The following is a 16,514-nucleotide window of genomic DNA, read 5'->3' on the forward strand; positions in this document are numbered from 1 at the left end:
CATGTCTGTGTTTTTGTTTTACCAAATTAAAATTTAATCAACTTTGTTTATATAGAACTTTCACCGAACACTCTTAGGAAAACAAAAAGAAGGAAATCATTAACACAAATATATAATGTAAAACTTTCAAACTCACTTTAAGAGTATAGGGAATGTGTTGTGGCTCCATGTTTGATGTTTGTATCCCCAGCTGAGCTCGCTTTTCATGTTACTATAAATACATGCAGCCACATCCCTGCCCGTGCACCATTTTCTCTCTTCAAATTCAGCACGCTCTTGTGTAAGACAAACCATCAGAGTTGAAAAACTCATTTTTCTTCTAAAGCCATAATGAAACAAAATAGGAATTCCATTTCTTTACACGGCATTAAACTGCGCCAGGGATAGGGAAAGACAGTTTTTTATGGTTCTTTCTTGAATTTGTAATTAATCAGCCAATATTTTAATTTTCCCCAGGCTTTCAGCCCACTCTTAAAAAATTGCATGAGCCTTTATTTAAAACCACAGTATGGTGAATTGAACAGTGGAAGGGTTCCTTTATTGGTGAGTGGACATGACTGAAGGGAAGTTCTTTGTCTAAAAATATTGAGTGCCTAATATTCAAACCAATCAAGAGCTGGTACCAACAGAGGAAAGGTAAAGGCAAAATATTCACACACCGTATGTGGTACCTTGTGTTTTTAATGTGTCACCAATAGCGTTACATTTTTAGTTTAGTGGCTCATCAGACATGTTGGCTCAAAACGTCTACAGGCTTCTTACATTTATCGGTGTTTCCTAGAAAAAAGAAAAAATTTCAAGAAAATCCTTTTAAAATGGCTTGTTTTCTGTAGAGCTACAAGTCTCAACATCTTCTGCTACTATTCACGTCATTGTATCTAAAAAAATTAAATCAAGCCAATAATAAGCCAAGTAAGCAATTAGAGGCTCAAACCTGTTGTTGAAATGCCTGATATTGCATATGTTTAGGTTTACCTGATAGTAACCTCTAGCAGCAGTGCAAATTATGTAAATTATTGTCCAGAGCAAAGTCAGAAGTAACATAATGTTCTTTTTCCCAAACCGTAACCAGCTTGCTTAAACTTCCACCCTTAGAATGTGACAGAACAGAACAATGGTCAAATGTAAATCTGGATGTGGTCTTTACAAAGACTGAGATATCAATTAGGAGCCTTTATGTACACAAGGGATGGTCTTACATTTAGCCGTCCTTGAAGAAATACAATTAAAGCCAAAAATGCTGACTTTTTGAATTTATTTAACTAGCCTTGTCAAGCCAAGGCTGAATCTCGCCTACAGAATCCCACTCAGTAGTGGAAAAGTGAATTTCAAAGGTCTTGCCGTTGCATTATAAAACTATCAGCTGCTATGTATTGCACAAACATTAAGGCCAAATGGTGCAGGAAATGCTCATTGAAACAAAAAACTGAACAACAAAAATCTGAAGTCTGCTCTGTTAACCTGCAGTTGTTGGGATGATAACTCCCCAGAAGGCTTGATATTTGCTTCGATAACTTATCCCCAGATAACTGGAGTATGGAGGAACAGGGTTTTCCAGTGTGAACTTTGAAAACCTTCCTCCATTCTGTCGCTGAAACTCGGCTCCTTTTCTTCAGGTTCAGCTCAGCGATCACTGCTCCAGTCAAACCACAAGTCATTTGTACTGAAACAAGCCTCGTCCCTCTGAGTATTTCTAAGCGTGCACAGATAGAAAACTTCTCTGATGCCACTTTGAAGACAAGAACCAATTAGTGTATCATTATAATGAGTGCAAGTCTTTTGTTACTCAGCAGCTGTCTAATTGGAGTCGGTGTATTTTTGAAGGGCATAGGGACAAACGCTGTTCTAATGGAACTGTAATACACTTTTTTAAATTCAGCAGACCGCTTTCACATAGTATACCACATTGCTTGTGCAGAACATTTTCTTTTAATTTAAAAACAAATTATTCATGTTATTCTAATAAATACTGTAAGCGTTTATGATATTTCAATAAACTCTCATTTTTCAATCATATTTGCTGTACAAAGCTGAAAATACTGCATCTCCTGCTGCAGCTCTTAACCTTCCTTTGCCCACTGCAGCTGTAAATAATTTTTACCTTAGGGTATACTGTATATTCAAGAATGGTTGACTAGTTACACAGCTGCTGTATATACAGCACAGTTTGTACGCAGTCCACGTCAACGCCATATCATCACTTACACACTCGTTCTGACAAGGAACGAATAGCATTAGTATTGAAGCAGCTGCTTCTTTGAAAGCATGTGCATTGATGTTCAAAGCTTTGAATGGGTAATTCTGAGTCACAGTAATTCATCCATTTTCTTCTCTTTCCACTCTTTAAATGTTGTATTTCCATGTATTTGTTCCCATCTTAATGCAGCCTTTATTGTGGTCTTTAATGAATAAATCATACTCCCACTGTCCATGAGGAAGAAAGATGTGGAATTTAATGTGCTCTCCCTTTTCTCTCTGTTTGTCTTCTCGCAGCTCCCCTGACAGACAAGCCGCCAAAAATCCTTTCCCCCTCGGAGAGCCAAATGAGCGTCATAGAGATGGCAATGGGTAAGGAGACACATTTCATTCCCCACACTGATAGCTTGTTTTCTGTCCGTTGATGGAACGTGCGGTGTCATGCTTGTGGCATATGCTCTTCACAATGGCATCACTTCAGATTTCTAGATTACTTAAAATGAAACCCAATTCCCTCAAAGTAGGTCCCGTTCTACTTAACCGTGGCTTTGTTTTGACCAATATGTTCAATCCTACTTTGCTGTGCATATACAGTGGAAATATTGGGGTCAAAATGGTAGGCCTCCCTTCTAATTTTCACTGTTTTTATACATAGCTATACACTACTCCTTGTTTTTTTGTTTATTTTTGTTTTTTTAAATCTTTTCCCATTTTAATTTGCTGTTCATGCTGTTTGCTGTTAATGCAAGCATATCCTTCAGGTTTACCTGATTATCCTGAAATGATAAAGACAACACAGTCATGTCATACTCACCTCTCTGTTGCGCCTAGTTTCTCGTTTTGAAAGAAAGAAAGACTCAGCAGATTGGTTAGTATGACTCTGTTGTTGTAGTAATGGAATTATTGCCGTGGATATATAGATTATGCTGTATTTACTATGTGAGTTATAGTAATTCCAACCCCAAAAGTGCAAATTCAGTCAAATTCAATAAGACAACAACATTGACACTAGTTGGTAGCATTGGAATGTTTTGGGTTTATTGACCTGTGTTGATCTCAAATACTTTACTATAAGTTTAATTTGTTTGGGATCTGCACAGATCTGACTTGAAGTAACTAAAGTGTTCAGTACAGGATTTTCAATTAGGTCTGTTCTCTGACTATGCCCTTTTGTGAATGGACCTGGAGTGTTCATCTAGATAGAAGAAAAACAGGATGACTCAGTGGACACATTTGTGTATGACAAAGTAATTCACCAGGTTTGAAAGCCAGTGTCCGCTGCTTTTTCTCCTTCTATTCTGTGGACTGCTTTGTCATTGTATACTGATAACCTCTAACTTTGTTGTCTTGTACAACATGGATGCTGTTTGTCTTCGTTCAGCTGTAATGAGTCAGTAATGACTCAAAGTGGTACTTCAAACTACTGTACACCATCTCCTTTTGCGTTACCAAATATGTATGATATTAGCATTTCTATTACTATTGATTGCCTCAAATTCGGCCTCATGTTATTGTCTCGGAATACTAGTCTTCTGTTTGCCTTACCAGCTTTTGATGCACAGGGGCTCATGAGAAAATTCCCGCTTTGTGCCTTATTGGGCAATAGCTCAGCTGTTGGTGGAAGGGAAAATGGGTCATGATGGAGGCTTCCTTTGAAGTGAATTTGTCATGGACTGATGAACACAACTGGCTTGTAGAGGTAAACGGTGGCAATCAGAAAATAGGTGCAAATCATTGTAGCTTTAAATTGATGATGGATTAAAACCTCTCTGGCTTTTTTCATCTGATTAAGTGTTTGATAGTGGATGATGGCGATTTTAAAAATCCATTACCTGATAGCTAAGACAACAGGAAATAATGGTGCAAAGAAAAGAAATGTGCTGCTTTCTTGTTTTGGGGTTAATACATATTTTTGTAACTTTACTTTTTACTATAATTCCTTATAGCTTTCCAGACCTTCATCCCCTAACTGTATCAGATTGGATTTTCCTCTTGGTTTAGATTTGGAAGCGGGTGTGGATTAGTAGAAACTGTTTTATGCTCCTCCTTCACCTCTGCACCCATTGATATTCTCCACAGAGTCAGCACCTCTGTGTACATAATATATGAACACCTACTTGATTCTCTGCCTGTACAAGCCTCTATCACTTTCTCTCAGTGCCAGGCTAGCATGCGCTTCATGTCATCCACAGAGAGCCCAGTCAAACGCAGCGCCTCCTTTCAGGGTTGTGCCTGGTTTGGCGGAATTTTAATATTCATTCTCTCGTGAAATATAGAAGCATAAATGGCTACAGCAGACACTTAATCAGGCAGGTGAGAGGAAGAAAGCGAGGGGAGAGGGGGAAAGGCGAATGTGGAGAGACACTTTTCAGGCTCTTGTTATGTAACTCAAGGGATGAACAGAGCGATCAGTGAATGGGGGGGGGGGCCCAATTAATCAGCACTCATCGTCCGTGGCCCACTCCCTATTTTGTCTCCTAATGGATGAGGTTCCTCAGTTATAATTGATTACATTTAAAACATGTTGTATAAATGCTCTTCTCAGCTTTCGGTGGGCATGTCTTTCCACTGCTTTCTCCGTGGGACAGATCTGTTGCAGTTTGGGTCTGTAATTCAGTCTGACAGATCAATGCGCACTGCTTTCACTCTTGTGCACTGGTAGAATAATTGTCTGCAGCCAAGCAGACTAACTGCAGTGCAAGTCTGTAGAGTGCTAATGTGTACGATTTCTAAACCCCAAACAATTTGACAACGGGGTGATTTATTTCCTTAATGCATGAACGTGTTTGTGCCACTTCTATGTTCTTGAATATTAGATAAACAGGGATCAAAGCTCCAGTCACAAACCTGCTTCTTTAGCCTTTATTTTGCTGTTATTTTGATTTTGTATAATGCTGTTTTTTTAATGCAGGGCTAACGTGTCACTTGCGGCCCTGCTTGCCTACCTATCCTGACATTTTATTTCAGGGTTAGATTGAATTCACGGCCCCTGTGGCACTTGTCTTTGGGATGTTCATTCTGGGAATATCCAACAAGTTCCCCTGTGATCCTGATTGGCTGAAAACTTCAAGCCCTTTCAACTGCCTCCTTCCTCAAGAAAACACACTTCATCCCCTGACACTTGACATTACGACACTGCAGCAAGTTTTTTGAAACTGCAGAAGAGAGAAAACTAAGGGATGTGTCTGAGGCTCTTTACAAAATTCCTCCAAAATACACTTTTAAACTGTCACATGAATGTTTTAAGAAGCCTCAATTTTGTCATACTGTTATGCATTATTGATCTGTAATATTCGATGCGTCCTGAGAGTTGTATTATGTTAGAGTAATTGAATTGTTTTTTTTGGTGTATTCCCTTCCCCCAAAACTGCCTTGTTTTCTTGTCCTCTTGTGCGTCAGTTATTAATTTGCTTTGTTTCACGCAATGCCTTTTGGGACCCCTTAGGGTAGTGGATTTGTTGTTTTCAGTTACAGCTGGGCAGTAGCGCTGCAATAATTGTGAACACATGAAAGGGTAGATGGTCACCGATACAACCCTTACCTCAAAAAACAAAGTCCATCTAGGCTGCTGTCCAGTATCTTAAAAGAAATGTTTCCCTAAGATGACTGTGGTTTGTGAAAAACAGTCACAAATACTACAAATACAGACACCAAAGCTGGATTTGTACCGTTATTATCAAATTATTATAAACATAAATATGTATAATGTATTCTTGTTCAAGTAAAAGTATTTGTAAAAGCCAACTTTGTTCAGTTATCCACGAGTGTGTCGTATGAATACAAATAACCAAATAACAAAATGAGTGCCAGAAATGGGTGGCCAAAGGTACGTTGACACCCTTATTCATATATTTTTTGTGTAGTCCTCAGCTGTTTCCCACTCTTGTGGAAAGCCTTTCCAGAAGAGTAGGGGCAATTAAAGCAGCACAGTATTGCCTATGATTTGAAATTAGATGATCAACGACCAAATACAGGTTTGATGTCAGGATGCCCATATACTTTCTACTCTAGGATCTATGAGAACAGAATCAGGGGTATTATTACAAGTAAATTAGTAATGAATTTGTATGTCATCCTAGTAGTAGTAGAAGATCCAACATATTAGTTTCAAACCGCCACCAAGTAATACAAATGGCGTCCTTTTAATTACATAGTTTGAAAATCCGTATCACTTCCTGTCAGAAAGGCTCATCATGGGAATCCCTTTGTTTGATGCAGCCTTTTCTCTAACAATATGACAATCTGTACTCATCTCAGTGGTTGAGCTTCTTCATTTGTTGGTTGGTGAATAATAACAGAGTAAACTGGAAATTGGTCTTCAGTCACTCATCGGAAGGAGTTACATTGTTTAATGACACAGTATGAACAGAGGATACCTCTTAAACAAAACCATCATTATCCTGAATTGACTTGAAGTCGACAGCCACATAAAATAAGAATTTGCCCCCCTTTTCTTCAAACTGACATTGAAACCTTCAAACTAAGACTTGACGAATCCAGATCCTTCTGTAAATTTATACTTGTGTGTGCGTGTGTTTTACATTTTCTGCAGTAACAGAGCACCATTAAGAAGAAATAATGAACTGCACTTAGACATCAGACAAAATGTCAACTTTCAGCACAGAGTGTAGGTGAAACTCAGTCCAACCGAGGGCCTTGAAATATAAAACCTTTACTCGACTTTATCAATCTATGAATGTCGATCATCCCCTTATCCTGGAGCACATTCCTTACTGTAGCTGTATGGATTTGATCTTCTATCAGTGTAATGTTTGGGATCTTGTCATATTGATTTAGGCACCATTTTCAATATTTAATGATTTATGTTGCTGTCCTTCTGTGGGATGAAGGCACGCCATGCCACAGCGAGGTAGACGTGTGTGATAGATCATGTTCAAGGTAAATACCATGAGAGCTGGAGAAAGAATGTAAAGGTTGAAGGGTCAGGAAGACATGATTACCACTTAAGGTTTTTATTGATTTTGGTGTTTTTCTAACTTACATAAAAGCTTGACCTTTTTTTAAATTTTTAGTAGTCAAGGCGAGTTTATTTACATGTGCATTTCAAACAGGCAATTTAAAGGGCTTTACATAATGCAATAATGCATTAAATACAATATGTTTGAACAGCACCAGACAGGAGCAGTGGGAAAGCTCAGTCAAGTTTATTTCCATGGCTCAATGCAATAATTAGAAATAAAGAGAATTGTATGGGTATGTTCGCCTTTTAATGATAGGACAGCTCACACGTGAAGGGAGAGAGAGAGGGGGAAGACATGCAGGTTGTACTTGAACCCTGGACCTTCTGCGTCGAGGAATAAACCTCTACATATTTGGGCCTGCTCTACCAACTGAGCTAACCGGCCACAAGAATTTGAAATATTGGGCCTAATTTAAAAAATAAAAAACACTGCAGTAAAGATAACTTTGAAACCTACAACATACTCAGCCTGGCTCGGATTTGTGCAGAACAAGTTTTTCAGAGATGAAGCGGTTTGTATTTGTTTTCACTTTAACCCCAAGGCAGCCTGGAACCTGATTGTTAAAACAACTATTCAGCCTTTATGGTACAGATACAGACAAGTACATATTAAAAGCCTCACTCGATACAATGCAGCAACTCGGTGTAATATTCGGTACATTCTGCAGGCAGGCAAACGCCATCCTCTAGCTGGCTCACGGGTAGTCTCGTGCTTTAAGCTTGGAAGTTCTCATCGAACCATGAAACACATTTTAGCTTCACAAAGAAAAAGAAAGTCTCACACAGCACAGCCTCAGTAACACCTATCCCCATTATCACACACTCTCTGCTTCACATACACACCAGCCAGCCATCCCTCTAAATGTCACAGACTAGGCAGAACGTTCCATCGATGCCAAAGGTTCAGAGGCCCCAGGATCAATATTACATCATTTCTCTCAATTAGGGCATATTTATTCCCCTCAAGTTATTGTACATCTGCGAGTGATCCTATCTGTATTCCTGGCAAGCCTCCAGATGAGTCGAGGCCCTGCGGGGAGGGGAGGATGGAGTGAGATAAAGATGAAGAGAGGGGAGGAAACAAAATGAGAGCGAAATGAAGGTGGGGGGAATTTGGGCAAAGACTTGCACCAAGGGAGTAAAAATGAGCGAGATCATTTCAGATTCACAGAGGGGATGAAATATGATGGTGTCTTACCTAGAGTTATTACAGATGAAAGTGGATACAAGGCAGCACACTGTCCCAAATGGTTAATATGCCCTGCAGCATGGAAGCATAAATCGTGACTGTCATATTATAGGGGGAGTTTCTGGTGGTGATTGGAAGGGATTCTTGGCGAAAGAATGCTCCCATTAGTGTTTTACATAAGTACGGTAATGAGAGGGACAGTCTGTGAAAGCGCTTCAGGAGACCTGATCGGCCCAATGGACCAAAGGAGGCTAAGTTCACTCAACACTTGGAGGAATTTCACTAGAGCACGACTGTATGGTTGATATCATGCTCACATTTTGGATAGTGATTGAACTTAAGAATCAAGCTATTGTCCCACATTGACTGTTCCCTCGCTCTGCTTCCTGTCAACGGCTCCCACCTGCAGCCTTGTACCTGTCTCTGTGAACTAAGAGGAAAAATGGGTGATGGCATGTGCTATCCTTAGCAGAAAATAGCATCAAAAACTGGCCACGGCACTTGAGCATAAAGATATACTGCCTCTTGCCTGCACCAGCCATACTTCCTGTCTCTGGGTAGATCTATTAATCATAAATTGGGCTTTGGCATGTAGTTTAGAGAAAGTCTGGTTTGTTGTTTTCTATTTTTATGTTTAAGGACTAAGTGTTCCTGCATTGCACCTGCATGTAGGCACTCTGTAATGTCACACAACTTTGTCAGACTTATATTTTTTGCAGATCCGTATATTATTAAGCTGTTTGAGGACAGCTACAAACCCACTGACACAAGAACAGACTGTTCATGAAACATCTTCAGTGTGACTTTTTCAAAAAGAAACCGTATCTCCAGAATAAACCTTGATTTGGACAATTCTGCAAACCACTGGACTAGTTTCAATTACATTTTTAAATGTTCATTGTTTTTTAATGATTTCCTTCTGCAATCATTTTGCATAACAACTACAATGTGCTGAAGGTTTAGGAAAGATTGTGGTTATGGTTAAAAGAAAATCAATTAGTTGTTGGACAGGACATAAAAAAGTCTTTTGTATCACGTACACACACTGAACATTGGCACTGGTCCTAAACTGTGAGCTGCAGAATTGTCCAATATGAACGTAATTCATTTGGACAGGCCAAAGTTGTTGTTGGAGCAGCCGATACAGCAAAGCACAGCATGCTCTTGGTGATTTGCAGGTGAAAAGACATCTAGGTGTCTAATAAAATCCAATAAACATGGTTAGAAAGTTCATTCTATGCTTTGGTGTTATAGTATATTGTTGTTTCAACAATAAAGTCACAACATGCAGCAAGTTCTGCAAGATAATCTGGAGATATTTTCTATGAAAAGCTGCAAAGAAGTTAAATAAAAAGAATAAAAACCTTTGTAGCTTCACTACAGCGTTTAGATGAGAGATGCCTTTGCATTCGTACCTGCTGCTTTGGTTCACACTATAAGTTGCAGTTCAGCACAGTTTAAGATTTAACAGCTGTGCTATTCACGCTGACAAATCTGCAGTAGCAGTGTGTGTAGGACCTTATGTTTCAGTACAACAACTCCTTCAGGCGTTTTCTCTGTGATTGTCACTCTGATGCTTTTAGGTTTGTTTCAGCAAAGCCGCACATTTTTGTGGGCTCTCATTGGATTTCTGCTACGCCTAGCCTTTCTCTGACTCATGTCTTCAGTGCTTCCCCAGCACATGTACTGTAGTAACAGAGGGAAGTCTGTGCAGTTCCCATCCAGCTGTTGCACTATCAATTTGAAATAGAATTTTAGATTGAAAACCTTCCTCTTCCACACTCTCACTACCTTGTTTCCATTTCCTTCTGCTCCTTCCAGTACCGTCATGTATCTGTAGCTTCTGCACTATAGCAGCGATAGACCCCGTCTGATTGTCAACTTCATTCAAACGCTGGCATATGGATTACCAACAGCAGCAAGACTCACTCAGTTACTCGTTCAACACTGTGGGACAGCTTGCCACCCAAGAGCCACCTGCTTTAAAATTAAATGCACCTTTTAGTGTGGCAGTTAAGCACAGTGATTTTACAGCCATTAGATTAGCCCTCAGTTTAACATCATCACACCGGTGTCACCTTGCTCTTTTGTGAGCCACTATTCAAAAACTTCAGCTGCTAGCAGGCGGAGGGGACATTCATTTGCTCTGGTGACTCGAAGATAATCTTTCCATTCTAATTTTTTAGGTTGTTTGATTCCTTTATTCTGTCTTACCCTGGATACCTGGATTGTGTTGAGCTATTTAACCCCTGAATTCAGAGAGAAACAAGCAGCTTGCATTTTTAATTTATTCATCAGCCACTCCTGTAAAGCCGAGTTCCAGAGTGAAACCCACAGCCAAAATGCAAACCCTGCAAACTTTCCCCTCAGCATCATTCCCTTGACGATGCATGTGTGTTGCCTGGTTGAACTAATTGCCCTCGCTGTATTTCCATCCAAACAGGTGGCCATATTGGTTTTCCTTCTGGCTTTGTTTATGTGTCTGTGCTTCCAGGTTGGACAGAGATGACAGTGTCTCCTCTCCGCCCGGAGCGTGACCTTGGTTAGGCAATGCTCCCTCTGCACTGCCTTTGGTCTCACATTGGTCTTTTGGGCCAACTTCTGATCGTGTACGGTCATTGTGTGTGTTTGAGACAGAGAGAGATAGAGCGACCTCTGATGTCTAGCCAAAAAAAAGGGCCAGGATCACGGTCAGGAGGGGAGGGAGATGACAGTGGCAGCAAACTTTAGCAAGTGACACATAACAACACATTGAGAGCACAGATTTATGATGTCATGATACAGCTGCTGCACAAACACATGCGTACACCAAATGTTTGTGCACATACAGGCAAATTCTTCAAACAGGCAGAAACACAAGCTAACGCTCAGTGTTAGTCACACATTCACACTCACACTAACACACACACAGGTCTTATGCAGCTTTTACCACTTCACGCTCACCTCAAGGGGTTTGTACGTGCCAAAGCAATCTGATATGGTCAGATTTGTTTTTCTCCAAACAGATATAGTTTTTGTGTGTTGGTCCATTGTATCTACAGATGTGGTCCTCTGTTTGCTCCTTGGGTGGTAATGCTACAGAGAATAAGACTGTGTCAGATGAAATGGGGTGGATATTTGTCTCATAACTGCTATGAGTCAGGGAACACGTTGGGTAAAGCAACAATATTTTCTTCCTAGGCTGTGGGAGGGATTATGACATGCTCAGAAAGGCCCTGACCTCTCTCCAGTCAAGAATAGAATAAAATAGAACAGATATAATAGATAAACAGTACCATGTCATCTCTACAGCTTCTTGTTATGTATTATTTATTGCACTGGTAAGTGTTGTTACTAGTTACTGTGTCCTTGCTCTTAACACTGTAAGGAATTAAGAGTACCTTTACTTATATTTTACCCTATTTACATTATTTTTAACCAAGTAATTAATTTTGTTTTGTATTGAAACATGTGTTTAAAAAAGAGAAAGATAAACATGGGATATAATAAATATGTGAACCTCGGGTTAACAGTTACAACTTGTGACTGTAAGCAAGCATGTTTTCACTCTACCTCTAATTATTTTCTCTCCAGTATCATTATTCAAAGCTATTTTATAGTTTTAGCTATTTCATAGTTTTTTCTAAAGGGAAAATAGATCGGTTAGCTAAATAGTTGCTGTATTTTAGCCATCAAATTATGCATTTGTAGATATTTTAAAAAGTGTGTATCAGGAATTTCACTTTAATTTTGGTTAACTTCTTAAATTTCTCAAATGCAGAGAGACTTTTTCTTTTTAAATCCTGGCTTAGAAGTGCAATGTTTCTAATGTTTCTGCACATGTTAATTGTGCAGTACAATTCTACCATTATACATTTGCAAAATCTAAGACACCACTATCATTGAGCAAATACAATAAAGTAGTTACATATACATACATCTGAATATGTTTATTGTCCCTTGGGGGTTAACACATGCATTTTTTATATGCAAAACATTATCACTACTATATAACCACTGTATCCTAATGCCATGCTATCTATTATAGCACTGTTTTTTATAGTATATATTACTTTTTATAATACATAGATTAGTGCACTTTTATGTTTCATTTTCTTGCAAGTTGCATTGTGGAAGAAAAGATTCCATCAAACTCCCTCCCTCAAAGATACTGTGGTATTACCCTGCACGGTTGCTGGAGTTGTATGTAGGTATAGAATTTCTATACAGTTCCTCACCGAGCATGTTGGGTGATAGATATGTGCTTGACAATATGAGTTTCAAAATAGTTACTTCACAGTTCAACATTGTTTAAAAAAAAACAAATAAACCACAGTGCCCAGAAAATCATTTAAAGATTTCATTTCCCCCCTATAGTTCCTAGTGAGAGAACCCACAGCAATAGCCCCTGCCAGCTGTCTTGGCAGCACTCAGGTTTAATCTTTAAGACTCTTGCTAACTGTAACATGGAAGCCGCAATCTCTCAAACCCACACCAGACCAGGCTATCCAATCTCTCTGCCAGCCATAGGGTACATAGAACATATTGAGCATCCGTCCATGCAGTGACACAGTATTAATATTGATTCAAATTATGCCATAAACGTACTTAGACAAAGTGTTTTTCAAAGGGCTTGTGCATGCGTGGATCCTTGTGCCATTAGTTATTGTAGCTGCCGGAAAGGCATCAACAATATATATATATATATATATATATATATATATATATATATATATATAGTCTCTAACAGGACTGGATTGGTCCTTTTTTCTATTTCCCATCACATGCATTGTTTTCAGGTTTTTAATGTCTCTGACAGATCTACTGTAAAACGTTAAATTGTACGAAAGACAAAGAAGGTCTAGGATGAACCACTTTCCTCAGTAAGTAAGCCTTTTGTAAGTATAGGCAAATAAAACCACTTGGTTAAGGTCAGCAAAAGATCATCATCATGGTGAAATCCATATGGTTCCATGAGATTTGTCCAAGCGTTTGCTCCCCCTCTAACACTCCGGGCTAAAGCTGACAGTTTTTAGTCACCAGCTATCACTTAACATTTTGTGCACTCTGCCTGGCACACTTTGGCCATTTTATTTAGTTTTTATTATGACTGAGCAAGATTTACATCCCTGTACACAGACTGGCAACACCAATACATAAAAACAGACAGGAAGAGCTCATTCTGTCTGTCCCCTACTTCTTCACTTGTCTAACACTGTCTCTTCTTTTTTCCCTCTCCCCTTCTCTGACACTCATAATATTCACACAAAAAATTATACACTTCCCTATGCAGCCATTATCATCCAGATCCAAAAGTAAAGTGTATGTGTGTACAAAGTGTGATGTACATACATGTAGCGAAAATCATTCTCTGCACTTAACCCATCCCTCAAGAGACCAACTCCAGATCTGAACCAGAGTCAGTGCCCTTGATCAAGGCACTGACTGGAGAACCTAATACATGTTTCTGATGGTAGGGGGGGAAACCGGAGAACCCGGAGGAAACCCACGCTAACATGGGGAGAACATACAGTGCTAACCATTGGGCCACCATGTTGCCCAATTATCTATCTATTTAGATCCAGACTTGGCTGTCAAGTATGGACGCTGTCACATTTCACACGCACAGATCAAAACTACTACATTACAAAATACTAAACTTTCCCCCCCAACCAGAAGTCAAATAGCAAATATACCGAGAAACCAAACCCAACAATTGCCCATCGTTACTCTCTACTCTTCATTACCAAGAATGTATGTGGTCCTTGCTACTTTCAAAACTTCAGTTATCTCCCATTGCCACTTAGGGCCATCAAAGTGCTAAAGTGCCCATCGCAGGTAGCCTTAACCACTCCAAAGTTACATCAACCACCAACCAATCTTGGCAAGCAGAAGTAGACCTTGGCTCAGCTGTCTCTCTGTAATCTTAAATAATCATCATCATAAATCATCATGGATCATAAATAAACCAATCCTTTAGGAAAAGCAACACCAAGCAATATTCAGATTGTATTGATGCCTTTGGGAAAATGTATTTCTGCATGACATTTACATCTAAATATTAGGTCCCCCTCCTAATATTGAGTATAGTCCATTTGCAAAATCAATAACCTGTCTCCATTCAATGCTCTGTCGAGTAGATACATTAAATAATGTTTTTTTAAACTTAATTAGCCCATTTTATGGAAGAAGCAGGTGGCATTGATAATTAACGCACCTGTTTTTTTCGGGATGTGTGAAAGAAAAACAGCACTAACCTATCAACACCAGGCAGCTTCAGAGTCTCTAGGCTGTGAAGTTGATTGCTGCCAAGTCACCCCTGTGTGTGTGTGTGTGTGTGTGTGTGTGTGCGCGCATTTTAGGTGCATTTTATAAGTTGTGTGTGTTCAAATGAGTGAGTGTGTGTGTGTGTGTGTGTGGAGTGTGTTTATTGTCCCAGTTTAGGAGACCCAGAGCTATGACTCATCAACTAATAAATAAAGCAGAACGTGATGGGAGAGTGTGTGTGTGTGTGTGTGTGTGTGTGTGTGTGTGTGTGTGTGTGTGTGTGTGTGTGTGTGTTCGTGCGTGCACATGCAATGTATAAGTTGTGAGTGAGTTTGTGTTTGGAGTGTGTTTATTGTCCCAGTTTAGAAGACCCAGAGCTATGACTCACCAACTAATAAAGCAGTTGTGTGTGCATGTGTGTGTTCGGTGTGTGTGCGCGCGCGTGTGTGAGAGAGAGAGAGAGAGAGAGAGAGAGATTCCTGAGACTTTGCCAGTATGTTTCTATGCTTTTTGCAGATGTGTGTGTTTACTCATATTTAAATAAGCACAGCAGGAGTGAACCATGGTGGCAGTTGTGTTAATGCTTTCACAGTTTTACCTGGTACAGCTGTACACAGTTAGTCAATGCAGCAAACAATACTCAATGTCCTCTTCTAATTTTACTTGTCAACTGTAAATTTTGTGTGTACCCTCACGCTTTCTGTTTCTCCGGACAAAAAAGTCAAAGTGCAGTACAGTATTGCTGCAGTGTAATGAGCAGCTGTGGATTTGCCAACTGATGTTTATGTTCATATCATTTTATGTTTTTGTGTTGATGCTACATACATGGCTGCTACAGGACTAATAGAGACAATAATTTATGTTAATTTCTGCTCTGAGTGTTTGTTCAGTTGATGCTTAGAGTTCATTAGTCATCATTAAATACAGTTTACATTATTATCAGTGTTGTTCATAAAACTCCATTAAATATAATGGAGTCCAATTGCTTCACACTGGACTAGTTCCAACACAGAATGCCGAATAATAGTGCAATGCAACTTGTCGCTGCTTACCCATTGCTAAACAATAACAAAATGCATCACTTTCTGGATCAGTTGTTGACACAATGAAAAGACCATTAAGTAGTATCCTAACTTCCTTAAAATATTTATGTGCACTGAGGCATCAATCTAAAGTGTCTTGAACCTAATTATTAGGGCACCGGGACCCAAGGGCACCAAGTCTGATCCACTTATGTCCTCTAACATTTTGTATAGTACCCAATAGTGTTTTGTATAATATCTCCAGCATGGACTCCAGTTGCAATTTCCAACCAACAGCAGTTACAGTTATAGTTAAAAGATAAGGCATCATTTAATACTTTTCTTTTCGATACCTCGTCTGTAGCACTCCACGTCCATTGGTATCAGGTCACAATGAAATAGTGTAATTTAAAAAAAAGCTCATCAGTTCTTAAAACAACTGGTCACTGTGGCTTTTAGAAAATATTACTCAAACAGGAATACATGTTGCATTGGTTTTGGACTGTTTCAGCTGTGGATTAAATTAAAACTACAGAATGGTCACACATTGTTCACGTTTGACTGTAAATAGAAAATGTAGCTTTTTCGGTCTATGTCCCAATTTGCAAGCTAACTAAAAATAATTGTAAGTTGGCCTGTATAATAGTTGCTTATTCTAGGCTTAATAGGTTAGTAACAGGCCCTAACAGACAGTGGTTTAACTTGTATGTTGTACAGTGTGTGTGTTGTTGTTGAAAAATAAATCTTAAAGTGTTCACTATTTTGTTGGGTGGATATATTTTCAACTCCTGTATTCCCAACATGGCTTGAAGGCTGCATATCTGACAGCGGAAAAAGCTGAATATCTCTCTCACGCACACACACACACACACACACACAC

General features: G+C 39.3%; 1 protein-coding gene across 3 annotated transcripts in view; it reads left to right on the forward strand.

Annotated features, from left to right (window-relative positions):
- LOC116674158 (interleukin-1 receptor accessory protein-like 1) overlaps positions 1–16,514 on the forward strand; it is a 264,381-nt gene that overhangs the window by 170,805 nt on the left and 77,062 nt on the right. For all 3 annotated transcript variants that reach the window (XM_032506682.1, XM_032506680.1, XM_032506683.1), the window contains one exon: positions 2,494–2,568. In XM_032506682.1, coding sequence (XP_032362573.1) covers positions 2,494–2,568 — 75 coding nt within the window. The remainder of the gene's footprint in view (positions 1–2,493; positions 2,569–16,514) is intronic.

The sequence above is a fragment of the Etheostoma spectabile genome, chromosome 24, assembly GCF_008692095.1.
Source record: "Etheostoma spectabile isolate EspeVRDwgs_2016 chromosome 24, UIUC_Espe_1.0, whole genome shotgun sequence".
Classification (NCBI taxonomy): Eukaryota; Metazoa; Chordata; class Actinopteri; order Perciformes; family Percidae; genus Etheostoma; species Etheostoma spectabile.